Below are 26,245 nucleotides of genomic sequence, written 5' to 3'. Positions count from 1 at the left end.
GCAGCCTCAAAAAAGTCAAAAAAAAAAAAAAAAATGCTATAAATGCGATGGTTAAAAACTATGATTAGCTCTACCATGGTATATTAGTGTAGCAAATACACATTTAAAAGCATATTGAAAGGTAAGATTAGAAGGAACTTGTGTTTATATTCATGTATGGGTAGATCCCTCATTTTTGAAAAGCAAAAGAATAGGGGGAAATACAGACATCTGCATTTAAATTAATCCCCAATTTTTAGAAAAAAAATCAGGATTCTTTTTTTTTTTTTTTTGCAAACCAACTCTTTGCAAAGAAAGAAAATGAAATTTCATAAACATGCTTACGACTCAAAATGAATAATGTTCACATTTGTGTAGGAAAAAGTTAGTTTTTGTCAAGTGTTCGTTTTTGCAAATGCGTCTTTGAATTATGTTTGTTCAGATTTTATAACAATCTAAAATCCAGGAAAAAATTTCCCCACCACGCTTTTTCACGACTTTACATGCATGCTACACAAAATCTCAACAAGCTCTAACTCACAAAAATAGTTAAATCTATTAACATCCAAACATACTATAAGTTCCCAAAATTTTAGGCTTCCGGTGTGATAAAAGTTTCTGCAATCTTAGATGGCAATTTGTCACAAAAATCTAATCCACCATTTTGGATCACTTTTTTAGGAGATTTTAGATCCTCAGGATTTGGATCTCGGAAGCTGAAAATTTGCATGGGTTAGTGTTTCAAAGAATCTCTACATCTCTCTAAAATTTCATCCAATTAGGGGATGGTCAAGCGGAGACTGTTTGAAAAATTAGGTCAGTTGACATGGAATGACTCACATGTCAATGCTGCTGCTACTGAAAATTACTGTAGTTAAAATGATTAAAATTACTTAGCTCTGAATTAAAGCAAATGAAACAATAAGACATTTGTTGGTTACATTTGTATTCTATTGAAGATAATTGTTGGAGAAACAAAGAAAATATTTTTATCTACTTATGTTTGCTTTTGTATGCAAGAATGGATGGACCACGATTTAATTGAATGATCTTGGAGAAGGGACAAAAAAGCATTTTGTTATTCTAACATTCTTTCTGTTTACATAGGTACACAGTAACTCTCCTTATCTGACAGTTAAGAGTAATTTTATTGAGTTTTCGGAAAGTGGTGGTGATTTACCTCTTTCAATACTAGTACAGTAAAAATAGGGGTCGGACCCAAACATCCAAAAAAAAAAGCTAAACCTGGTGCAAATTGTTTATTACCCTCCCAATAAGAACAGGTAAAAAGTCCCACCCCATTGTGCGTCGGGTTTTGGAATAGGGGGCATCTAAAAATTGCTGTTTTGGGTATTTTTCCAGAATTTTTAGAGTAAATTTAAAGTGAGAATATTATGTCACACTAAATTTAAAAGCATGAAATTAAAGGTGTTTGACCCCCAAGAGGGATGACATAACCCACCAATGCTACAGAGCCCCCCATCCCCGTAAAACGAAGCAGTACCCCCGAACCCCCCTCCATTCATTTCATATGGAAACATTATTCTAAGTTAAAGTTAGAAATCGAGTGTGTCCATCTTCCAAGATCGATGGTGCACCTCTTCTCAAAGATACAGCACCCCCCCTCCGCCAAATAAAATAAATCCTCACCCCCCCCCTCTTTTATTTCAAGTAGAAGTATTATTTCATGCAAATCAAAAATGCATTAAATCAGGACTGTCCACCCCATAAGAACAGTAGCTCAACTCCCAAAACGAAATTACATACTAAAATATTATCCTTCCCCCCCTCTAATGGTGCACATTTGATTAAATGGCCAGAAAAATTACGCTGAACTGTTTTTTGCTTTCAAATGATTTCTCCTATGTAACAAAAAGTATTTGTTATCAAGATGTTTTTTGGAATCTAGATCCTTAGCAAAATCGTTATTGCTGCAGCTATGTCTAACACAGTTTGTGCATATAATTGAGCACTTCAGTCCATTTTCAGACTTTTCAAACATTCACTATATCCAATGAACTCCTCAGAGCAAGCACAAGATTTGAGACACAGAAAGTCTTCTAGAGCAGAAGGCTTGGCTGTTGTAATAGGACGCAGATTATATTTCTGTGGTGCTTTCTTTACACCCATCAAAAATGACACTAGCTTTCCCATGCTTACAAATTACCTGTACACTGCATTGCTGGCATATTTCCTTGAAGCTTACAGATCATTACCAAAAATATGATCAAGCAGGTATCTTCCATCTATTACATACGAGGCAGTTAGAAGCAAAGGAATGCAAGTGGCAAAATTAAAAATTTGGAGATAACCAGTACAAATGGTTGGTGAACCTCTCCTCTATCTTGAGGCAAGAGATGGCACTAGTAGATCTGGTAGTTTCTTCTATACAGCATGATTTAGAAAAGAAAATCAATGAAAGCCTATCTAGGATCTTACCTTTAAACGCGTTTTATTCAAAACCTGAAAATGTCCACTTACATCCCTTTGCTTCTCACTGCCTCATATATGACACCAACTGTTCGTTCTGTGATGGTGGATGAACCTTTTGCTTCAGATAATAGCACTTTAACAATACAAGATTTATTTCCTTCTGAAACCAGATTCATCGAATACTGATGGAGGATCAGCGCATAACTGGTACCAGAAGTTTTTAACAATTTGTTATTCCATCTTTACTGTTCATACCATTCGGTGTAAAAGATGTTCTGGGCTTACACATCTTTACAGATAGTAACTACTCTCGTAACAGAAGCTAAAAACATAACTGTTTACCTCCTTTACAAAGAAATGCCACAAAATTGTTTGCCTCCAATATCCTTTGATGTTACTACCTGAACGTTAAAGGTCTCATCCAACTCACCGTATCATCAGCGAGCATCTGGGGGCTTTAGAAACGGATTGTGATTTTCAAACTGGGAGAAAAAAAGGTATAAATATTTAGCATTCTATTGTTGTATTGCTCATTGCTCTCATTAAGACTTGTTCTATCGTTGAATCACTACAGGTTCTAGACCACCTGAATTTGTCACTGCGTTAAATCGTTGGATAGCTGATGTTTTAGCTGATGTTTGATGTGATCAAATTTTTTTTATCGCATAATGTACTCAAAAGTTTGAGATAGTGTTGCAAGTATATGTTCGCATATTTAGCATAATGCGCATAACCAGCTGCGTAAAAGAGAGGTAGCTCGGTGTTTGCAAATGAGAACCCCCACCGACTTAAAGGGTGCAGAATTGCAGCATTGCCCGTCTCACTATTGGCAATTTCGGTTTGTCCTCCCTTACGGTGATGGCAAAAGATTGTAGAATAGTTGAAGTTTGTTAATCAAGAAGAAGTAGGGAAACTTCGGTCAATTTCGACTTTTTTTATGCTGCACAGGATTTTTGTTTTATAGCTCTCTAAACAGTTTAATAACTCCAGTCACAAATAATTTGGTTACTGAGCTCGCTTAGATCTTTTAGAATTATTATTCTGACATTACCATATCATTGTGTAGCATTTTGTACTTCGGAAAAGTTTAAATCAGGGGAAATTTTTCGTGAACTTCACTGCAATAGTTGATTTTAGAATGTAAATTCACGGTCCCCCCCCCCCCCCCAAAAAGCAATGGCGCACCCCTTAAGTGTGACGGAGTATCCATCCAGAATAAAAGCCCTCAAAAAAGAAAGAAAAACCCTTGAAAAAACTGCCTTAAAAATTCCAATGACGCAAAGCTGCTCCATGAACCTCCTCCCCCCATCCCCCCCCCCCGCCTGTGCACCTCTGTTAATTAGAATTTTTTTCTGTGAGAGTTTATTATTTTACTATTATAGAGTGGTTTCTGCGAGGTTTGAGAATTTTTTTTAAGTAATAGAAATTATTTTTATTTAAATAGAGGATTATTTCGTCCCCCCCCCCTTCTCCCCAAAACCCGACGCGCAAAGTGCTGGGACTTTTTACCCCTTCTTGCTGGAAGGGTAAGAAGTAATTTGCAACAGGTTTCACCTTTTTTTTTTGGATGTTTGGGTTTGGCCATTTTTTGGCCTAATTTTACTGTACTATACAGCTCAAATATGATTTTAATTCAGTGTGCATTAAAAATCTAAATTTTTGCATGCATTATAGAATATTGTGCGAAAGCCACCAGATTTATCAAACTGAATGTGCAAACTGTTCTTGCAATAATTTTAATATTCAAGCTATTTTGTTTACCTGACATTGCACTTCAGCTTTTTATTTGTAACTTGATTTCTTTTGTTTTAATTTTTTTAAACACCAATGCTGAATTTTTATGATCAAAATATGAAATTTAAATTACATAAGCAAGTAATGTAAAATGATTTTCATTAAAATGGGTGCTGCATATAACAACCAATGCATAGCACATCAATTGCGCATGGAGATTCATATGGCTTTTTATACAAGGAAGCGCATTTTGATTTATTGCATGAAATTCAGAATTCTTGAGAAAAATGTAGAATGTTTTCAATTCTTTTTTCGTGTATCCAAATTTTATTATAAAAATATTTTTCTAGGAGTTAGTGTCTCATATTCAGAAATAGCTCATGGGAAGACAACAAACAGTGGATGTGGCACGTGGCCAAGGCCTTCTCCTGGAGGTGGAGCTCCTACTACTCTTTCTCCCCCGTCCTCTTCCGTAGAACCTTCACCCTCCACTACTCCAGTCACTCCATCTGTGCTGTATGCAGACTTAGCCCAGATTCGTGAAGAACTTTCAGAACCAAGTTACGCCAACACAGAAATCACATCCAATCATGGTGAGTTATTGGCTTTGTATCTGATTTTGCTCAAATAATGTGTTTCCATTAAGCAGGGATCAAAACTTTCCTGTATTTCTTGTAAATCCTATATTTTGATAAAAAGGTGGAAAAACCAACCTATATTTTTTATGAGTCCTATATTTTTCGTACACCAGGAACTACATCCCAAATTTCACAATACTACAACAATTCAATACCGTCATTTCCATAAACAGGGGAGGGGGGGAACCATACAAGAGTTTTTTAGCTATTGTTGCTGAAGTAAAAAGAGACTAGGTGAAGGACTTAGCAGAAAATATATGTGTGAATCAAGAAATAGTTCATTGTTACAAAGCAGCTTCATCTGGAGAACAAAAAGAAAATTTAGAAGAAATGAAAAAATGAAGAACAAACCCAAATCTAATCCAGCTGTTTAATAATAATAATAGATTTTGGGCCATGATAGATAAAATTGAAATTAGGATTTAAATGTAAATGCATGACTATTATTGAGGCAAGTTAAGTATTAATAGATACAGGAAATTAAAGAGTAAAAACTATTCAGAAATAGAAAAGGTTGTTTCAATTGTTTAATTTTCAATTCAAATCGAGGTTTTTTTTCCAAAATATTGTTATTGTGTGTGTATATATTTTTTTTTATGGTAAACATTTTAATTCACTTTACTGTGACGATAGTCAATAGAGAAATTAAAGGGTTAATGATATATGTCATTACATGTCGAAATGTTTCCTGAACAACATTGATTGCATGTGTATACTGATGGCTCTGCTTCTGGGGCTGACACAAATACTGGTGCTGGGGTCCACTCAAAACATTTTATCCTTAATAAAGCTGTTGATGCAAGTTGTACAAATTTTGATGGAGAAGTTGCAGCTGTGCACATGGGTCTGGTAGAAGTTGCTAAAAGCAACAAGCAGAACATTGTGGTTTTCATTGACTCACAGCTAATTATTAGAGTATAACCCTGATTTAACGATTGCTAAGGGACTGGCAAAAAATGGTCGTTTAATCAAGGATCTTGTTAAATTGAGAAGCGTATACATTCAATGCAGTCAAATCCGGATTAGAGAAATGCATCATTAAATTGAGGAAATCGTTAATCCAAAGTTACGCTGTAGCTCTATTTCTTTGGCTTTACTACAAATCGAGTTGGCCAGCTAATTATTGATTCATTGATAGAGGGAGTATGCAAAGTTACCCTGCAGTGGATCCCTAGTTACTGTGATGTTGCAGGTAATGAGTTTGCTTATACTCCTACTATAAAGCTGGATTTAACTTTTCGTAATCAGTTCCTCCTGTTTGCTAGTATGCCATCAAAAGAATCATCACGATCAAATTTAAGACACACATCAGCATGAAATCATTTCTAACCTAGTGAAGAAACAAGCTGAAGTTGCTTGTTGAATAATTCAATTCCAAGTGTAAATTGCTGGGATTGATTCGTTGGTGTTGTCAATTTTTTACATTCAAAACAGGACATGTCTATATAAGAAAACATCTACATAGAGTTGGGCTGCAGACTCTCCAACTTGCCTACTGTGCTCAACTAATTTCAACATCAGTGATGACAACTAATGCTCCTGTCCTGTACTACATGATGTAGCAGTTTAACATACTGCTAATGATTTTAATAGGTTAAAACGCTTTCCTGAACTGCATTGGGCTGCCCGTCAAAGACTGTTGGCAGCAATGCCTAGGTCTAGTGTAGATTAATTATAATATTAAGATGAAAAAGTATGTTGCCATGCTAAGCACAAAAGTGGTATCTACAACCATGTTAAAAATGAGAAATTGTAGTTTTAAGTTTTGCGTCTTGTATTTGATTCAAATGCAATTTTTTCAGATTTTTTTGCAGAATTATTTCCCACTCACAAATGATCATAAAGCATAATGTTTAGGTAAGATATGTGACAAAAACCCACCTAGTGACCATAATTCAGTTTTGATGAAAAGTGCACATACGACTTTTGTGCTAAGCATGGCAGCATGGTGAAATTTGAAAATTATGAGTTTTTGACAATTTAATGTTGTCATTTTTTTTTTCTTAAAATTTTGCAGTTTTTTACAACAAGATTTTAACTAACTTTTGAAATCCAAGATCATTTCTTTTACTGCTTTCTTTAAACTAAGGATTAAAGGAATAAATTAAAAACATTTTCTTTCAGCCGGGTCTCAAGTTAATCGAACCTCCATCGAAGTTGGTTTACCATCTTCATCTTCACCCCAACAAGCTCTTGCCCATATTTCAAAACTAGAAAAGAGGTACAAAGCTTCCCGTATACTAAAATAGTTTTGGAGAACTTGTTAGTATTTAGAGCCTTTTTGTTCAGTTATTTATTTTACATTAGCTTACAATGTTTCACGGTTCCTATGCTACTTTCATGAACTTTGATGTATGATGAAAAGATAATTCCAGTTTTGATAAGTTTATTTATGAGCTTTAATGAAATAGTGGTTTTCTTTTTTAGTTATGAAACTGCATCTTTTACTTTCTTTGGTTAAAAAAATATTTTAAATTAAATTTTGAACTGTGATATCTTTCCGCTGTGCATCAGCAGCAAAAACATGAGAGAAAGAAGTACAGTGACCTCTCACTTATACGCGACCAAAGGAGACAACGAAATTTTCGCGCACAAGTGAGTTTTGGGCATGAGTGAAAAACCTAAAAATAAGCTTAAATGCAATAATTTAACATCAGTTATAGTGATACTAATAGTACACTACTAATACTTAAGAATAAATACAATACACTCATCATTTCCGTTTATGCCTTGTAATTTAATAAAAATGTAAAATTTGAAGTAGAGCATTTTGTCATTTTTTATACTCTGTTCAGAATGTAAGTGAATTTCCCAAAACCTAAAAAATGTCACCTGATCAGAGCTATAGTCTACTAGGATGCAAAAGATCCTCGATAGGCTACGTCAATGCTTACTGCATGACTACGACTTTTAGCGACTTTAACCGTTTCAAATGTAACCCGTTCTCCCTTCTCAATGTCAATTACAAGACTAATTCCTCCCCCAATTGCACACTTGTGCAAAAAAGAACTCGTTCTTGGAGGAATCCAAGCAATGGAATAAAAGCGTGTGAATGCAGTCCCAGAGATAGAACAAGAAGGGTACAAATCTTCAATAAGAAAAGCGTAAATATGCAATTTAACTAAAACTTATGGTGCGTTTTAGGTTTCGCATATAAATGAACAAGAGTTAACATTGTTTTCCTATATCACTGGCCGGGCCCGTAAGAAAAACACGTATAACAGAAGTTGCATATAAGCAGGAGATCACTGTACTTTGTCATTACCTTTTAGAGCTTTGAGTTTTTTTTTTTTTTTGAGCAATCACGATTGTTTAATGCTTTCATTTGACTGTTTTTGGCGTCCTATCATTTTATTTTCCCTCCGGATCATCATCGTCAACCGACTCCTCACGATGCTGCTCCTATAGCGAAAGCCGTCTCCAGGTTGCATCCATGTCCTACACACACGCGCATACATACACAACTACACACACACAAACACATACACCTACAGATACACACACACAAAAACATACACACACATACACACAATTACCCACACATTCATTCCTAAACACAAACACATATGCCTACACACACACACATACACATACCCCGCCCCCACGCACACACATTCATAAAGACAACTACCCACACACTTATGCCAGCACACAGACAGGAACACACATGCCTACATACACATACCTCCTACACACAAACACACATACCCCCCACGCACAAACACACACGCCTACATACACATACTCGTGATTGCGAAAAACATAATTTGAATTCAAGATGCCAAAATTCAAATTAATTTTTTTTTTTTTTAGCATAATGTATAAAGCAATGTTTACATTTTCAATGAAAATTAAACATATTAAATGAAAAATGTTAATGAAAAAACTGCAATAAAAAAAAACGCTTAAACAAAATGTTAAATTATGTTCAGTTTATAGGTATGAGTTGTATATCTTTGTAGACTCTCAATGTGTTTCACTGTTTTTTTATGAGCAAAATCGAGAATTTAGCAATGCAAAAGCAGTCAATGGAAGCTGTTTGAATTTGAAGTGGAAAATAATTTATTACTATTTAGCGTTGCAATAACAAAAGCCAAATTTCAAGACGGTGGAAGAAAATATTGTTACTTACTAACTGTTTATAGTTTCAAAATTAAACTAAAAACTTTATGTGATAGAACAACACATAAAAAACTGCTCATTAGTTCAAGTATAGAAAAATGTCGTGGAAGTCTATAAATCTTACTCAGGACTAAAAGTAAGTATATGAATAAAAAATAATGTAGATTTTCAAAATTTGTTTGCATCTAGCTTTAAGAAGGCTTTTTAAAATGTTGTTCGTGAAACAACTCTTTCACTCTCGATTCATAGTAATTAACCATTGGTCCTGTGAACTACAAAAAATTGTAAGTAACCCGTAATGGTTTTTGATATATCGAATCAGTGAACCTGAAATGTGTGTGACTTTGCATGTTGCCAGTAGTCTTCTTAAAAAAATTTAAAAAATAGGAATCTTATTACCTTTTATTTTGTAATAAATAATCCAATTTCCAAGAAACTGAATATTTTTATGCACTAATTCTGTTTTGTATTTTTGTGTGTATGTATGCGCATATACCTATTATAAATTCATGTCTATATATATTACAGTCAATCTTCAATATAAGGTCACTTTCTAAAGTCTCTCCTCATTGAATAAAAATTCTGTGTTATGGATTATCGGATGGTCATCTCAAAAACTAATCACTTATAAGGTTACTGTTTTCGGACGCTTTGAATCAGTGCTTTTTTTATTTGAAGGCAGCATATTCTATTAATATTATTCTTGCAGAGATAAAACATAAATAATTTTGAGATATTAGAATTTTCTAAATAAAATAGAAAAACATTGAGAAGGAACTAAATTTTTAAACAGAGAACTGTTGTTAATATTTTTTATGCTTATTTTATTATTTCATTTTACTAAGAATTATATTATTTATATGCATGCTTATTCATTGACAAATACATATGAATCTGTTATAAGGTTACTCCGCTTATAAGGTCATTTTGGTGAAGTCCCAAGAAGTGACCTTATATCAAGGTCCGACTGTATATATATACCTGGTATGTATGAAAAGTATCAAATATTTCTGTTTCTGCTTATTTTACCTTTAAGTTTAATGCAATATTTTAAATATTTATTCAAAGAAAGCAAATTTTTCTCACCATATTTTGCTATGTAAATCAAGTTACAGTGTAACCTTGATTTAACGATTGTCAAGGACTGGAAAAAGTTATGATTAAGTCAAGAATATCGTTAAGTCGAGGAGCATAGACATTTAATACAGTTAGTTCCGCACCAGTAAAATGTATCATTAAATTGAGGAAATCGTTAAATTGAAGTTATTCTGTATGTTTTTTCTATCAATATAGTGATCAAAACAAATGAACAGTTAAATTTCTTTTGTTTGGATAGCTTCAGAAATGCTTGCATTTTTATTAATTTTTATTTAACTTTACAGGTTTCGGTTTGGAAAACCTCTAGATGCTCTTGAAAACAAAGAGAACAATAGAGTTAGTTACGAAAATTTGCACATGGACCATATAGCAGCACTAATAGGTGAAGGATATGCACAAAATGAAGTTATCCGAGCATTAGGTATAGCTAGAAATGACCTTCAGATGGCAAGGGATATATTACATGAGTTTGTAACTAAGCGGAAATGAAATGTCAAAGCTTTTCAAGGGCTTTTTTAAAACTAGTCAATTTTCCAAGTCAAACATACCATTGAGAGCACAGTGAGTGAAGCTTAGTTGTGGAAGTCAAAAGATTATTTATTAACAGATCTTGCTCAAAAATAAGAGATCAACTTCTGTCTATGCAATTATAAACCAAAATGCAAAACAAGTCTCCCACTCATTACTTTGAAAGTACTGAACATTAAGGCATTTCATTTAAAACTAAAATGAAATAGCTCTTTTTGCTCATCGCTCAAGTTGAACAGAAAATGTAGTTGGCTGGCCAATTGCAACCGAAACATACCAGAGTCATTTGATGCCACAAGTGGTATGAAGCATGTGGAGCCGGTTTTCTCCATATGTTGTGCTCTCTGGTGTTCTTTCTCAATTACAGCAATCTGAAATGATATGCACGTATCATCTTCAGAAATATATTAAAAGGTTTTATTCAATCAATGTAGCATAACCAACAACTGAGAAAACCTTGCCATTTTTGAAGCACATTTATTTTGAAACTAGTGATATGTTTTCATGAATTTATCGAGTCCTATCGAGATAAACTGGTGCCTCTAGGTGGCAGTTCACATTGTACCTACAATATTTTTTTATTTTTGCTGAATCTTTTTAAAATGAAATTAGATTGCTGTTCAGAAATGAACTCAAAGTGTTAGTTTATGCCATTCACTGTTTTCCACCTCAAATCATTACCTATTTTTCAGCGTGTTAATGGAATTTTTAAGAATTCATGCTAATTATGCTCACCCTCTTTTATTTAAAATTTTTAACACCTCCTGTATTAATGTGGATTCAGTTGTATGAGTAGGATTAAAAATTTGTTATCTGTGATGTTTTTGTAGAGAAGTATTTTAAAATTGCACAATATAAAAGTTGATCTTAATTGAAAGTATTTGAGGTGTTTTGAATTTGAATATGTGTACTATTGCACGTTTTTCCCCCCTTTGCCCTTGCTTTTCATGTTATAATATTCAAGATTGTAAAGAAATTATTTTCATAAGCATTAAAAGAGAAACAAACAGTTTTATAATTTAAGTTTTGTTTTATACTATGCTTGTGTTTGTGGTAATGTTGCGTGTATATTATTTATTACGTTGAAATGCTTTTTATGTTATTAATCAAAAAAAGAAAAAAAAATGTACATAAAAAAATATATTTCTAGAATTGAAGTTATTTTGCAATTGTGTATGCTTTTGTCTTTGTTGTCTTAAAATGCATATAATTTTTGTGATATTGATCAGAGATGTAACAGTTAGTAATAACTGTTTATTTATTTACTTAAACTATTTTGAAATTTTCTTCTAACAAAAATGAATTGCAATCTTCTGCAATAACATACCAGTATTTTGTTTTCATTTTAATTGAGTATTTGAAGCATTTTGATGAATTAATTTATTATAGCAAAATGTAAAAGAAACAAATTTTATTTGGTTACTCATAAGAACTTAAGTGTGTTTGCAATTTATTTTTAATTAGTAATATATCATACAGTAGCTTGCAAATTAATAATTTTTAAACTATTGCATGGATTAGAGGATAAGGTTATCAACTATAAAACCTTTTTGAAATTTTTATTGAGTTTCTGAATGCAAAGAGCATTAAATATTTGCTTGGATTGAAGCTGAGCTTATCAGTAAAATATGTAGTCATGTACAAAATTCAGATTTTTCTTGGTTCACTTTCAGCCAAATTACATGTCAAATTTTATGTCAGTGAATATGCAACTAATATAAGTGAAAGAATGCAAACATGAGAAATTTAATGTGAGTTAAATCCATATTTATGGTATCTAATGTAAAAAATCAAGAAGTACTTGAGTTCTCAAAAAATGTGGCTTGAACAGAATAGTTAAGCTTCACCTTTCTAAAAAATAACTTTGTTGATATTATAAATGCTTCATTTACAGCATTTGTGAAGGTTACTTTAAACTTTACTTCAAATTTGATGTTGACATCAACTCTAAAAGTTCATTTTTGAAAGCTTTTTTTTTTAATTTTGTTTTTACAATGTAATGTAGTTAGTGAAAGTTTTTCTGTCTATAGAAGATTAAATGCATTTATCTTAATTGTTTGAAATTTGGATAGTTGAATATTTGAATATTATATTAGAATATTCAATATTTTTTTACAAAATAATTTTCACTGAAAGGTAAAATTTAGATTTGTGGTCAAAATCATTTAACAGAAGCATTTTGTACTATAAAATTTAAGATAAGTTAAAAATCTGTGTGAAGATTTTTAAAATAATCATTATAATATTATTTTCAGTAATAAGTAATCATTCAATTTGTAACTTTAAATAGAAATTTAACATCATATCACATAACCTTGATCAAAGGTTCTTTTAATCTATGTAAAACTAAAAAAAAACAATGACTTTGGTGAATTAAAAGTTTAATTTTTCTGCAAAAAAAAAAAAAATGACATTTTTGAGATGAAATTGCTTAACTATCCCCAAAGGTATTAATTCTTTCAAAACAGCATAGTACATTTCAAGTGTTATGTTTCTTATTTCTTTCAAAAAATATATATTATGAATTACAACTTTTAACTTGTGATGTAGTAATCTCTTACAAAATAAGTAAGTATGGTACACTAAATAATTGTTCAGACATGTACAAGAATTTCATGAGATCCCATCTACTGAAAACGTTTATTTTTATGTCACTATCCAGTGAAATCACGTTTTCCCTTTTCTATTTGAATGTTTTTCAGAAATAATAAATTTTGTTATAAAAGTCATGACTTTTCCAAAAAAAAATCTGCGGATAATTTTTCTCTGGACATGATTTACTTCTTAAAAGTAATCTATTGTACCGTTCTCTTCTCCTCTCTATCACTCTTTAACAATACAGTAGAAAACCATTATAACGCACACTTTTGGACCAGAGCTTTTGCGTTATACTGGTTTCGGCATTATATAGATCATTCCAAATTTTGAAACTAATATTCAAAATATATCTATATATTAGCACTTCAGAATGAGTTCTATCTGCAATGAGTATGGGTACTAAAGCACTAATTATACCCAATTAGTCAATCACATATAAATATGTTTTACAATCAAAAGGGCAAGGCAAAACAGAGAGATTTTTTAAACTTCAAAACCTATTATTTAATTTTGAAAAGTTGTGCGGTTTATAGAGAATTTCGTTATATAGGTCAGCGTTATAAAGGTATTCTACTGTGTGAGGTTTTGTTTTTTGTTTCAATCTACTGATTTTAAAAGTACTTTCAAGCTCAGATAGATTGAAAAATAAATTAACTTGAAGGTAAAAATTGAAAAAAAATTTCAGTTTCTAAGTTCAGAATGGAGACTTTTTTCTTCTTGTGTGGTATCTATTGAGTATCTTTATCTCTGGACAATGTAATTTTAATTATTTCTATTTTCTAAACTTATTTGTACATTAATATCACTAAATCCAGAAAAAAAAAATTAAAAACAATTCTGTGAGATATAGTCAACCATTGTACAATCTTCTACGTTTCTATGAACATTGTTTTAACAATAATGACTTTCTTTTAAGAGACATCAGAAATTTCTGCTGTAGAGACTGGTTATTGACAGTTTCGTACTCAATTCCATTGAAAGTTTTCGCAATATGCAAGTAAGAAGTGTTCTGTTAGTGTGACTCTTAAGTAAATCTCAGTCATTATTTTCTTACATCTTAGGTCTGAATAACTATCATCATCATACAATTGAAAAAGACCTTGTCTTTGCACTGTTTTCATTTGTTTATATAAAATAAAGACTACTAATGAAAATCCCTCTCTTTAAGAGAAATTAGATTGGAGAAAATAGTTGTTGTTCAAAACATTTACTTCTCAAAATAATTGTGTAGGATTGTTTACCAATAATGAATAATACACAGTGTTAATAATAAACAATATGTTCATTACTACAAGCATGTCTATTACTGAAATATGTTGAATGATACAAGTGATCTTCACTAGTATCATTAGATGTTGGAAAAAAATTGGTAACAAAATAATTGGCTTTTTTTTTTTTTTTTACTTTCCCATTTTTGCAATGTTTTATTTGTAAAAAAAAAATTGTAAGCCTTAAAACTAGAAATACAGTAAATTGCAGAACCAGAAATGACTGATTATTGCTCAAATTTGATGATTGCATCCATTTTTAATTATTGAAATATCCCTATAGTGTTTGAAACTCTTTAATTCAGCTTTGTTTAAGAAACAAATGGACTTGATCATTGTTTTGTCAGAGCCATTTTATTATTCAACATTTATCTAAAATTCATTTAAATTGATGTATTCCTCTTTCCAAATAGTATTTAATATTACTATTATTAGTATTTAAAAATATTTTGTTAACATGTTTAAAAAAGTTGTTTAACTAGATTTGTACCTTTATTGATTTAACTTGCAGTAATGTGATGAATTGTTTTCGTTCTTATATTATTGGGCACTAGGGTGGTTCAAAAATACATGTAAAAGTTTCTCCTAGATACCAGGACACCCCTCAATATTTTAACACTTGTGGATAGAATTTTAGCTTCCTAATTCAACTGAAAGAGGGTGCTCAACCTCCTCCCCCAAACTTCCAACGTATGGGGAAGGAGGTTAAAAAAATACATTGAACTGAAAAAACTGCTACACATTATAATATATACTAATAATATGCATATACATTGCAATAAAATAATCATTTACAAAAAAAAAAAAAGCTGGAACTAAAATTTTTCTAAATTTTTGGCATTTTGTAAAAAAAATAGGGAGTGTCCTGGGCTCTAGCTGAAAAAAGTTTTTTTGAGCCACTCCATGGGACATGTTTATTTTCCATGCTAAGTATATGGTCACCCCCCCCCCCTTTTTTTTATTTATTTTTCAAAATGGATTTAAAAATTTTGCACAAATATTGCCTATGAGTTGGTATTTTACATAAAGCATGATTCCTCCTAATGCTATTTTGCATAATTTGTTCTAGTTTCCAAAATATTTGTCTAATAATTTTTGCTTAGCTTTAAGAACACACCATTATGTTCTAAACTCATACATATTTCAAACTTTAAATAGCAGAGCATGCCTAGGTTCATCACAAAAACCTTTAGCTGAATACTCATGTAATTTATTTATGTTAGAAGATCTAATCAGTGTGTGGTGATTTATCTTGAGATTTTGCAATGAAACATTCTCATCTTTGTGCAATGTTTTATGTTTGTATGTTTCTCTATTTGAACTATTTAATATCTTCCTTCTACTTAAATTAAATGTAAGAAAAATCACATTTTATTGTTATGTAACTCTTTGTATTTCAGTTTATTCATCTTTACATACTAAGCACTTTCTGACTTTTAGATTAAAGAGCTTTAACTGCATGGTTCTATTATATTTTATCTCCATCTCTTAAACTGTGTCTGCATTAGAAGATCACATTTCTTCCATTTCATCCTCCTATGTATCAGAACGAACGAGGGCACTCGATATGCTGTGCCAAAACATTCATACTCACAATGGATATTTAAAACTGAGGTAACGTCCCTCGTTTCACAAGATGCATTTTTCTCTGAAGACTCCGGAAGTTAGACCGTGCACTTCTTTCTCTTTGAAAAATGAAGATTATTAGAACCAGTAATGTAATTGCAATGATATACTGAAATTACTGTACAGTTTAAAAATTAATTTAAAATGTGTACAAATCTTCACTATATAAGTGGTTTTTATCCACTCTTATTTGGTATTTGCATATCTGTTAAAAGAAATGTAATGTATTTTGATAGTATGTATTAATAGAGAATTGTACATTTTAACTCCGTTAATATTTATTTTCAGCTTTGCAAAAATAAAAGTGTCTTTTTTAAGTAAATGAATGCCATGCTTTCTTTTTTTTTTTTTTTTTTTGCTTTGTGGTATTTTCTTTCGAAGAAATTGTGACCTCTTTAAGTACCATTACCTCATCTTACACTAATAGAGGAAACTTTTTCACATAATTTCAATTTTAAAACCTCACAGACTTTACTTGGCTGAACCAAAGATTGATTTTGCTCACTTTTACTTTTGAGAAAGTAAGTGAAATATAGTCCGAGAAATTATTGGTATGTTCAGGCTGTAATAAAAAGACCTGCCATTAATTAAGGCTTAAGTGATTCAATTTATTGAAATAACAAAGAAAAGTGGCTTGGGAGCAAGTATGGCATCCCGATTTATTGCTCTGCCTCTGCTACAAATCTGCAAAAACTCGAAAAAGTCGAGCTCAGCGCTGCCCGGATTATTACCGGGCTAAGAAACACTTGTCCTAGTGATATTGTGCTTTACGAGGCAAACCTTCAGCCGCTAAGTCTTAGGAGACGAGCATACCTAACAAAATATTACAAAAAGCTCAGAGCTCTTGGTACACAAAATCGTACCTCTATTTCGAAAATTGGCGTAATAACCAAAGGCTCAGAAGGAACAGTCCCTTCAGCCAATTAGCCTCTCTTAATATAATTGATAATACCATGGAATCACATCTGATACAATGTCTAGACCCAGCGGATGATCTTGACGGCGTCTTTTTCCATCCTGACTTACCGGTTCAAGTGAATAAACAAACAGATCTTCCAACCTATTTAAGACAAGTAGCTATAGAGAGAATTGCAGAGATTCCAATTAACGCTATTCGAGTCTACACGGATGGCAGTAGAGACGATAATAAACACTCTGGTAGCGGAATTTACATCAAATCGCAAAACCTTGACTTGAGGATTCAGAGGAGAAACCCTGATTACTGCTCTGTGTTCCATAGTGAACTAATAGCCATTGATGAAGCCCTAGACTCTCTGGAGCTTTTCCACCACGGAACCGAAATTTGGATTCTATCCGATAGCAGAAGTGCAATACAGCACCTGACCAGATGGCAAAGTGTGAGAGATAGTGTAGGAGTTTCAATACTCAACAAACTAAAACAACTTTTCTTCTCTCATCAAATTCACATGCAGTGGATCCCTTCCCATGTGGAAATAGAGGGTAATGAGATCGCGGATACCTTGGCAAAAGCTGGTGCTGCTGAGGTCTCAGAGCCAACGGCATCACTCACCTTTCAGGAGATCCACTCAAAGATTAAACACAGGGATAATATCACTTGGATTGTCCAGCCAGAACACTATTGGTACAGATGTTCACAACCTGGTGGCTCCCTGACTCCTGGGTTTGACAGACAGGAACAAACAACTCTTGCTCGTTTTCGGAGGGGTCGAAGACCATTCAGACTTGTTCCAAGTGTTCCGTTGAGCAAACCTCGCCTGACCATATACTGTCGTGCCTGGGGCTCTCCAGGAGGGATCTGACTGGAGACCCACTGACGGTGCTGGATTTTTTGAGGGTGAACAAACTCATGGACCTGGTCTAGCTCTGCTGACCATGGGGGCATGCAACAACAACAACAAAAGTGGCTGGTGATAAAGATAGATGACTTTGTACCAATTTAAGAATTTCCTTTTTCAACCCTAACAATTAAGCTCTTCCAAGGCCAAAAAACTTTTTACCTGAGCCTGACTGTAAATTAGAACTTTTGCTTACATATTTATATTAAATTGGTTGAAATTGACTTTTTTTTCCTCTAAAAATGCGTGTAATATGACATCACCGAAAAGTCTGGTCGTAGATTCTAGCATTCTAAATTAGTTTATTTCATCTTTTGTCTTTTTGAAAAACTTTTTCAATTATAAAGCTTAAAAATAGGTTTTGGGTCATTCATTTTTATCTAACCTTTCAACAAAATATATATATATATATATATATACACATGTCATTTTTTTTAAAAAATATTATTATTTTCATATTCACAGTCCAGAGAAGAAAGATTTTGAATTTCACTCCAAGTCAGAACACTGTACTTAACTGAATTGTTTATTTTTTTCCCACTGAAATGGAACCAATCATCCACTTCTCTCTCTTTTTTTTTTCGTAGTTGAATGCCTTAAAATATGAGAATTAATTAGAAGAAAAAATCATCTAAATACTAATGAGATTGGAATTACCTGACAATAACAATTACCTGAGTAGCAGAAAATGTTTTTTAACTCAAAACAGTACCTAGCTTCCGAAAATTTCAGTCTTCGCAAAATTTTGCTTGAGTCCATTATCACCCCTGTGCTGCATCAATGTAGTTTGTGCTATAAAAATTTGCACCTGTTCCATTTGGTTGTCTTCAACAAGTGTTCAACGTACACGGGAGATAAATTGGAAAAAAAAGTGCTTGTGTGGTGTTGCGTTCAATATGTCAAAGTTGATACCGAACAAAGAGCATTCGCAGACAGTATTATTATTATTTTGCATTCATTTAAATAAAACAGCTGCCGAATCATACGGACTACATCGAGAAGTTTATGATGAACATATTTCATTGCAAAAAGGGTGTGAACGACGTTTCCGGCGTCTCCAAACTTGGCAAAGTCGTAATAAAGACGGTACGATTTGTGTTTAGTGGGATCATAAAGGCGTGTTCTGTTATGAGCTGTTAAAATCTGAAGAAACAATACTAGACGTTATCAACAACAATAGATTGATCTGAACCATTGACTGTTTGAGAAAAGGTCAGAATGCTGAAAGAGACTGCACAACCAGAGTTGTTTTTCTTCATGTTTAATGCTCCATCATACTGCAAAAGGGGTTCTCGGCAAATTGGAAGCATTCGGCTGGGGCGTTCTACCCTTTGTGGCTTACTCACCAGACTCCGTTCTTTCCTATTTCCACTTGTTTGCATCTATAACTCACGTGCACCTGCTGAAAAGCGCTTCGGTTCGCACGAAGATGTGAAAAAATGACTCGGTGAACTGTTTGCCGGAAAAGAGGAATATTTTCACCTTGGCGTGGTATTCACAAATTGCTCGAAAGATGGAAGAAATGTATAACTAGTCGTGGAGCATATTGTGATTAAAGTATTTTCTGTCTTTCTTCCGAATTAATAGGTATAGAAAAGTTTGCATTTCATACTTGTAAATCTCGTAAGTATCGCTTAAAACATGGGAAGGGAAAGAAAATTACAAAATTAGAATTGTAATCAATTACTTGATGCTTATTTTGTTAATGCAAAGTTTGCATTTGTTTCCAAAAACCAATTTCTGAACATTTAGCTCCATTGTGACATGATGATTGTGACCAATCATGTCACAATGGAGCTAAATGTTTAGAAAATGTTTCTTTGGGAATTTTCGAAGTTTTAAATTTGCTTATTATTTGCTTGCCGAATATTGAAGTGCTTTGCCAAACCAAATATTCGGTTTGTCTGCCGATGTGCACTATACCGAATATCAACCAAGGAATCTGTGCATCTCTAAAAATATGAAGAAAAGAATGAATCATGAAAATTCAGAGAACTGGATGGGTAGGTTTTCAAGGAGTTGTTTAGAATTTTATGCTATTTAACATTTATTTACAGGGGATTCCTTTTTAAAAAACTATTTAAATTTTGTTACAGTTTTATTGAGCAATCACGATTGCTTATTGCTTTCATTTGACTGTTTTTGGCGTTCCTATGATTTTATTTTGCCGCCAGCACCCTCTGCAGCATCACCGTCGACCCGCTCCTCACGATGCTGCTCCTCTAGCGAAAGCCGTCTCGAGGTTGTGTCCATATCCTACACAAACACGCATACACACACCTACACAAACACATACACGCATACATAGACACCTACACATACACACACATGCACACACCCACAGATCCCCCCCACACAAACAAACACATACACACAACTACCCATACACACATGCCTACACACACACACTCGTGATTGCGAAAAACATAATTTGAATTCAAGATGTCAAAATTCAAATTAATTTTTTTTTTTTGAAGTTTTATCCTCATTCTAGCAACTTTATTCAAAATTAGTTTTTCATTTATATTATTCCTTTATTTATCTTTGTTGATTTCTCGCTGCTTTTTTCATTGTGCCGTATTCTAATTTTATAATTTGGACATAGACTACAAAGTCTTGATAATTCTTTAGGGAAAGTCATTGTGTTTTATTAATAACTAGTGGTACCCGCACGGCTTTGCTCGTAGTAGAAAATTTAAAGGTCTTTTGGTTCGCCTGTATATTTACAAATAACGTATGGTGAATTTCTCGCGAGTTGGCTTGCCCATGTTACCGTTCCACGTTGTGATAACTTGGTAATTTACTCGTCCATCTTATAATAATTTTGCTTGGGGAAAATGTTCGTAAAATTGGAATAGAAAAAGGACAAAATCGAATTTTCGGAAAATCTCTTCGAGGTGCACACCCCCATGCTACAAACTATGTGCTCAAATTTCATGAAAATCGGCCGAACGGTCTAGGCGCTATGCGCGTCGCAGAGATCCAGACAGAGAGAGACTTTTAGTTTTATTATTAGTAAAGAAAATAGTATTTTTTTAAAAAACAGTTGATCATTCATTTGTCAATTAATTTTAATTAACTAAAGATATTAATTATGCAATTAGTTCATTCTTTGGAAATTTAAAGCTTAAAATATAATTGTGTTGTGCATTATTTTTTTATTTCTTAGGTAGACAAAAAGTATTTTCATTATCAATTTGAGCGAGAAAAGTAAAACACGCGACATTTTCGCCCGAATAAGTTTTTTCTCCCCCTTTCTGACCACCCAACATGGCCGCGGCTTTCTCGCAGTTACTTCAAACCCGACAGTGGGAGTAGATACGGTATGTTCTCTCCTGCACTCCTACCTCCATGGAAATAACATGAGAAAAATCCATTTAGTTGGAATTTTTAGTTTTTATTTTCGTAGAACAAATCAACCCACCCAGTAAAAAATAATTTTTCTATCGATCATTATTGTGCAACTTTGAGAAGTGAGGGGGCAAGCCCCTTCACCGGTGTAAGTGAGTGGGCATTAGCCTCCTCCCCGCCCGTACGAGCCGCCGATGTGCGCAATTTATAGCTTAGATGGAAAAGGAAAATGCATCAAAATTTATCAGTTCTAAAAATATAATTTTAGACTACATGCAAAAGAACAGATGCCTTTGGCATGTTAGAGGTGGAACGGAATTGCAGGAAAGGAAGGAGCTCCTTTTAGAAAGTTTTCGAAATTGAAGTTTAAAACAGCAGTTTTTGTACTGAGATGAGGTTTGCGGGGGGGGGGGGGGGTGGACGTTAAAGGTTGGATAAACCACCCACGATCCCCGGAAGAGTCTTCAAAGCTGACATCTAAAATCTCAAATTTGGACAATTTTGTGTAAAATTAAGGGAAATGGGGAGAGGCGGAAGGAATTTAATAAGAAGGAAGGGTACGAGAGTTTTCTCGTTGTAGTATTTTCTAAAAGGGAAATTTTGACCTATCGTGCTGATGCTAAAGAAATCGATCATTAGTTAGGAAAACGGGGTTTCAGAGACATTCCCTACGAAATATTTCGAAATTTAAATCTTAAAAACACTATTTAAGGCTACCTTTGGAGACGTTAGAGGAGAAAAAGAGGAGGAGGATTGAAATTTATAAATATTCCCTCTTTGGAAATCCGTTAAAATTGAAAACTGAGAAATTTAAACTTTAGTGAGATTTTTTTTTTTTTTTTTGTCATAAAGTTGAGGTAAGGGCGTTTGAGTTGCCTTCTCCTGAATTTTTTGAAATTGAAATCTTAAAAAACGCATCTTCAGTCACGTTAGGAGATCAGGGTTTGGTGGCTGCCTCAAGAAATGTTTTGGCCTTGAGGTTTACAAACCAAATTCCAAGATTCATTTATAAACGTAGTTAGAAGATGAAGCAATTTGCTTTCTTTGGAATTGTAATGGAGATAAGTTTTAAGATTTTTTAACTATACAAGTAAAGAAAGAAAGAAAAAAAAGAATAAAAGTCAATATTTAAATGAAATAAATTAAAAATATAGCTCTGGAAATTCCTGAAATTTTATTGTCTCAGGTAAATTTCCGCATTGCCCATGTGATAGTAAGATCTTGGGATAAGCGCCCTTGACCAAGGGCGTATATAAGGGAGGGGCTGGGGGGGCCCGGGCCCACTCCAAAATATGGAAAGAAAATTAAATAAGTAGTTTTTTTTTTTAGTTTTAGTTGCTGACAAATAATTCCCAATCTTTTAGCTACAAAAAATTAAATAAATAAAAGAATGAATAAATATGGTAGTGATAATTATAATACGGTTAGATCAGAGATTTCCGAACTGGGTGCCGCAGGAAGAGATGAGGGTGAGAGGGGTGCCGCGAAGTGTCCATGATAACAATAATATGTATTATATAAAACTAGATTAGGATGCCGAGAGAAAAATCAAATTCTTCAAAAGTTCCTCGAATCGTTAAAGTTTGGGAACTCTACATTGGATGGCAACATGCAATGGTGTTCAGAAGGGGTCAGGGGATCCGTACTCAAGAAAAGAACGTGTCTTAGGAAAGCGAAGTTATTTTAACAAAAAGAAAAGCAAATAATGTTGGGGAAAACCCTCAACTCTTTCAAAAAGAAATATTTACGTTAAAATGTTTTTAACAGATGCAGTTTATTGCTTAGCAAAGTAAATTCCCCTCTCTTTCTCCCCCCTCCCCATTTTTTCCTTCCTAGTCAGTTTAAAAAGAAGGGTCTTCAAAATGGTTGTTCGGTTGAAGTAATAAAGGAAATTGATGCTCTAAAAACGCATTTTTTTGGGCGTTTTTCAGACATTTCTGGAGGAGGATCCCCGAACCGACTCCTATTTACTAAGGTTACTACCAAAAATAGTCTAAAATTGTGCTTCAAGATTTCAGTTTTGAAAAGTTTTGGAAGAAGATCCCTAAAACAGTTTCTTACCTCGAAACGTCACCAAAGATAACCTGAAATTGCGTTTTACCTTTCAGGGGAGGATTCTCAAACTATTCCTTTTCAAAGATTACATAATATCGGGGAAAAGGCTGAATTACTCTTGGAAAGTCCCTTAAAATAAAAATTTCAAAAGTTACTGGCTATTGATCAGGTAATTACGTCCAACATCTCCTATCTCTTTCACCCCTTCCGCCCCATTTTTTTTCCTCTAGTCGGTCTAAAAATAAAAATGTTTTCAAAAGGTTACACTTCGCAAGCCCCCTCCACCCACTAATGTGCCAGGTAGCCTTTTCGTATGGTCTAAACCGACTGAACTGCGTTCTTAGGAGATCAATTTCAAAAATTTCTACAGGGAGTAACCTCCGGACCTCCCTAGCGGATAGGAGAAAATCTGAATCTTTAAAAATGATGCTAAAAACAAAGTTTTCTTCCAGCATCCATATGGGTATGTTCGAAAAGAGCAAACAATTAACTTAAATTTTGACATCTGGATAATTCAAATTATGTTTTTCGGCACGCCGGGAACTTCGGCGCCGAGCACATTGTGCCCAATGTTCCCGGGGCCCAAAACGCTCGGCTCCCAATCCTAAATTGCTCGGCGCCCAATGCTCTCGGCGCTCAAAGGGATTGGCGCCCAAAGTGCTAGGCGCCCATCAAAGTTCCCGACGCCCAAAGTGCTTGGCGCCCAAAATCTTCCCATTTCGTTATGCGTGTGTGTGTAGGTGTGCAAGGACGTAGCCAAGGGGTGGGTCCAAGGGGTCCGGACCCCCCCCCCCTTCCCGAAAGACCCCTCTCCTTTTTTCTCAGTTGTTGCATCTCGCATCAACAAAATTTTTCCGAAAGATAATGATTTTATAAAACGCAGCATTCTCTCCCCTTAAATATTCCCAGTAATCGGCAATTTTCTCAGCGGTTGCGTTAATTCAGAACACGAGAACCTCGTGCAACAACTGCAGGTTCCCAATTTTCGTCTGCTTTTTGCTGTGTCACCTACTCCGTCCGAAACGGGAAAATGTCCCTTTCGACTTTCAAACCAGCTGGGTCCTGTGACCTTGAAATTCAGCCCCTCTCCTTGGTCCATCAAATTGCCATTGGCAAAATAAAACCAAGCATTTATTGCCACTTCCGCCGTATCCCACAGTCTCATTGGCGTGGTTTTCTTTATTTCTTTCTCTTTTCTTTTTGGATTTTCGTGGATTTCGTAGACACCTGTTGTACGAAAGACAGCCAGAGTGAGGTGCGTTCCTGGTGAATCAGTAATTGAATTCCGATTCTTTTCTGTTTTAACACGCAGTTTTTATCCACGTCATACTTATAGGAAACATATCTTGAACAAAATTAAGTTTAGCAAAAGAAAATTAAGTTTACCCAAACTAGGTAAGTCGTAGTGCTCCCTTTTAAAGTTTTTTTGATAATACGCGCCATTTTAATGTGTTTTTCCATTTAAAAACTAATTTTAGATTCTAAGCCAGCAGCGAAAAAAGAAATTCTACACATGTCGTGTGTTTGAGGATGAGAAAAATAATTATTGATTTTTTTTTTTTTTTTTTTTTTTTCATTTTAACTCTATATTTTTGGCATGGTTCATTTCAGATTCATTTTATATTTTGATAAAAATTTTATTTGAACTTTTAGATTACTTTTAACATCTCTCTCCTTTCTGAGTAACAAATTACGTAGATTTTTTACTCATGTTTTCCCCCCAATATTTAAGCATGATCATGGAACATATTAAATGTCCCCAAAAAAATTCGTGTTTGAAGGTAAAATAAATAAAATAAATGAATAAATAAAACTTGAAGTTGATGTAACAAACTTTTTACGGTATCAAAATTTTATAGAAAAATTAAATTGAAAATAACTTTTTTAACTATTTTACTGTAATCAGTTTATGAAAATACAAGTTCGGCCATATTAACGCATGTAATAAGTAATTTATTAGAAATTATTACTTTTAAATCTTACTGAATTGTGATTCTATATCCCAAAAGAAAACCAGTTAGTTTTTAATTGACGAAAAAAAATCTTATTCGATGTTGTTCCATAAAACATATTTGTATTTGCATCATTGGAATACATTTTCTGATTGTTATACACTGGCTTTGTACTAAGGAGTTATTTAATTAGCATCTATGCATCCATCTTTAGTAAATTGGGAAGGTAGTATTAAACGTAACAAAAAACAGGCATGTGCATTAAACTATAAATTACTAGGTGAAAATTACCGCTATTTACTGCGTTACATGCAAAGAAACAAAAAAGGTGAATACGAGGTAAATGTTTTTGAGCTTTTCTTTTATATATTGCCTTTTTTTTAAACACTTATTTTCTTCAAGCTAAAGATAGTTACTATTTCTTGCAATAGAGTGTTTTGCTAACATCGTATTGAAGAAAAAAAATCATTACCTGCGTCGTAAAATATGATATATATTGTTGTTAAAATTAACAACATGTTGTTAAAATAAAATTACACAGATGCTTAATTTAATTCATTAGGTATACATTCCATTAATCGGCATGTAAAAGATCCCTTAGGTCGTTTGACTGTGAATACTCTTGACAAAATTAAATTCCTTTTGCAGTTTCGCATCGAAGAGAGCTCAGGTGTCTCCATCTGGTGGAAACTGGGCATTCACATCCGCGCCTTAATGGTGGCATATGAATGACTGGATGCCATATCGTTGGTTCGCACTTGTTCCGCAAAAGGCTAAAGCCTCTAACACAGCCCCGTTAGAAAGAAAAAAATAATGATAAAAACGGCAATACGCCTTTTTACGATATTCAAAATTTTTTCGAACAGCTTTCACCCTTTGAGGAATAGCGACTTCACTTGAGAACACCATTTATTTCTTGCTTCTCTTTTTTTTTCAGCTAACTGAAATCACTGTGTCAGTAGGCTGAAGAAAGAAAAAATATATATATAAAAAATCGTTGCAACAAAGGAAGTCTCCGTCCCTCAAAGAGTTAATAGTTTGTTCAA

General features: G+C 33.6%; 1 protein-coding gene across 1 annotated transcript in view; it reads left to right on the top strand.

The window, feature by feature from the left end:
- The window catches only part of LOC129227057 (E3 ubiquitin-protein ligase CBL-B-like), a 54,626-nt gene extending 41,686 nt beyond the window's left edge, over positions 1–12,940 (top strand). The window contains exons 10-12 of the mRNA XM_054861700.1: positions 4,497–4,739; positions 6,909–7,005; positions 10,289–12,940. Coding sequence (XP_054717675.1) covers positions 4,497–4,739; positions 6,909–7,005; positions 10,289–10,493 — 545 coding nt within the window. The 3' untranslated portion in view covers positions 10,494–12,940. The remainder of the gene's footprint in view (positions 1–4,496; positions 4,740–6,908; positions 7,006–10,288) is intronic.
- The last annotated feature ends 13,305 nt before the right edge of the window (positions 12,941–26,245 follow it).

This window comes from Uloborus diversus, chromosome 7 (assembly GCF_026930045.1).
Source record: "Uloborus diversus isolate 005 chromosome 7, Udiv.v.3.1, whole genome shotgun sequence".
NCBI lineage: Eukaryota > Metazoa > Arthropoda > Arachnida > Araneae > Uloboridae > Uloborus > Uloborus diversus.
This window is presented reverse-complemented; position numbering and strand designations above follow the sequence as displayed.